The sequence below is a fragment of the Olea europaea genome, unplaced genomic scaffold (assembly GCF_002742605.1).
Source record: "Olea europaea var. sylvestris unplaced genomic scaffold, O_europaea_v1 scaffold16454, whole genome shotgun sequence".
Classification (NCBI taxonomy): Eukaryota; Viridiplantae; Streptophyta; class Magnoliopsida; order Lamiales; family Oleaceae; genus Olea; species Olea europaea.
In genome coordinates this window covers 1-2,410 of record NW_019234110.1, presented here as the reverse complement: position 1 = coordinate 2,410, position 2,410 = coordinate 1, and the positions used below count along the sequence as shown (strand labels likewise).

At 37.2% G+C, this 2,410-nt stretch overlaps 1 protein-coding gene across 1 annotated transcript; it reads left to right on the top strand.

Annotated features, from left to right (window-relative positions):
* Positions 1-1,316: 1,316 nt before the first annotated feature.
* Positions 1,317-2,406, top strand: LOC111377368 (F-box/kelch-repeat protein At3g23880-like; the record flags this gene model as incomplete). The annotated part of the gene is made up of 1 exon (XM_023000447.1): positions 1,317-2,406. A coding segment is annotated over exon 1 (753 nt), but the record flags the coding sequence as incomplete, so codon positions are not given.
* Positions 2,407-2,410: the final 4 nt, after the last annotated feature.

The following is a 2,410-nucleotide window of genomic DNA, read 5'->3' as shown; positions in this document are numbered from 1 at the left end:
CAACTTTCATTGTAATCTTCATTTCTTTCTTTCACCCTTCAACAGTAGTGACCAGTGTTGGATTTGGCGGGTGCAGCCTTGGCTCAGATACCATTTTTACGTGTAAATTTTTTGGGGAAAAAAAATGAGGAAATTATATAAAATCAGGTATTAAAACTTTCAAATTTAAAATTAAGGGATAAAGTTTACTTATGTAAAAATCAAGTAATATATATAATTAGCCCATCCAATTCAATTAATACCCTAATCATTTCCCCCAAATTCTTCCCTTATCATATCCCGTCTCTCTCTATCTCTATACTTTATCCTTCGACTGCCATCACCATCAAGGAGCGATCGCTATAGGAGACACCTCTGACTCCGGGACCATCAGAATTCAGGCCATTTTTAAACTGTATTAATCTATTATCACTCTAACTTTACATCTTCTCTTCATCTCCCTGTTTGTATCTTCCTCGCGATGCAGATCTACCCACTCCGACGAGCTGTGATGGTGAAACGAATAGGCAAAGTAATTTCACATGAAGAAGCGAATTTGTGGTGGCGACTGTAATGAAGAGACGAATTTGAAAATTTGGATGGTATCTTGTGTGGTGATGGGGGTGGTGTATTTTTGGTGGTAGCTGGTGTTTGGGTGGGGTTTGGATGATTCTTTGTGTGGTGGAGGTTTTGTGGTGGCGGCTATGGTGGTTGTTGAGTTTGGTGGTAGTGGTGTGATTTTTCGGCGTGTTTTGTTCCCTTTTTGAGGTGGTGGTGGCGGGTTTGTGGATTCTTTGGTGGGGTGGTGGTTAGATGTGGTGTAAATGGAGATAAAGGAAATTGTGATGGTGGTGGTATGCTGTGGGTGGTATGTTGTACGATGGTGGTGACGGTGGTTGTTGCGATGGCGATAACGATAACAGGGTGGAGTGCCTGTGACTAATAAGTAAATGTCCGTGACCAATTATTTAGGCGTCTGTAACCAACTATTTAATTGATTTGTGACTAAATATTAGGTGTTTGTGATTAAAAAATAATTTGTAATCAATAAATTGTAACTTATGTAATTTATACATAAAATGTTACATATAATTTGAATGATCTGTGATCTCGAAATAATATATGATCTATAAAATTTTTGATTTGTGACTACGAAATAATAAGTGATTAATTAATTTGATGATATGTAATCAGTAAATAAATATGTGACCATTAATCATGTATCTATAATTTTATTATTTTTATTTAATAAATATTTTTAATTAATTAAATGCATAAATGATTTTCAAACTATTTATTTGATTTTTGAATTGGGGATGAACATAACCCCTGAAATATGATTTTTTTTCCATACTTCTCATTTCTCATTTTTCCTGTTGATTCTGGAAACGATCAAGCCTGAAGCCTCTGCAAGCCAGAAAGAAAACAGTACTGGTAGCAACTACGTTCTGAGGTATTGTCATTTCCGATTCATCACGGTTCATCACTTCATCTCCGATTCTTGGACTAGTCAATGGTCTTTGAATTCAAAACACGGTTTTCTGGATCGGCCCATGCACTAGTCAATAATCTTTGGATTCAAACCCTGGATGTTGAAATTCCTTCAGAAATCATCTACCTTCTGTCACCCTTTCTACACTAACGATCATTGTCAATAGTCTTGAATTCAAAAATATGATTCCTTCAGATATCATCACAGAAATCCTCTCTCGCTTACCAGTGAAACCCATTTTGCGATTCAGGTGTGTGTCGAAAAGCTGGTGCTCAATAATTGATAGTGATGATTTCATTCAGAGGCACTTACGGCAATCTATCACAACATACTCTAATCATAGCATCATTTATGGATACATGTTGACAGGACTTCGTTCCATAGATGTGAATTCATTTGACGAATCATATGCCGTTCAATCCCATGCCGTTCAAACCCCAGTTGATTTCTTGACTTCTGACTACATGTCCAACTCTTGCAATGGGTTAATCCTAGTATCCGCTAAACCCCTACTTTTCCTGTGGAACCCTTTTTCAAGAAGAAAGAAGATTTTGCCTTCTGCCTCCACGATTGAACCCACAACTGAACATTCCAGAGAGTTATATGGGTTGGGTTACAATTCAAGAAACAATGATTACAAAATTATTCGGGTGGTTGAATTTAGGAATGCAGCGCAGCAGTGGATTAACTCTAAAACTGAAATTTATAGTCTGAAATTAAATTCTTGGAAATGTGTCCAGAGTTTTCCTTATCCACTTCCCCTTTCCCTTGGAAACTTGGGAATACATGTCAATGGGACATTGCATGCGCTTGTGGAGGATTTTTCCCTTGTGCATTCGAACACATCAATTAGAATCGTGTGTTTTAGTGTTGAAGAGGAGAAACGTTACGAGTTAATGTTGCCAACATACATTCCGATAGAGAATGTTAAGTTGGAGT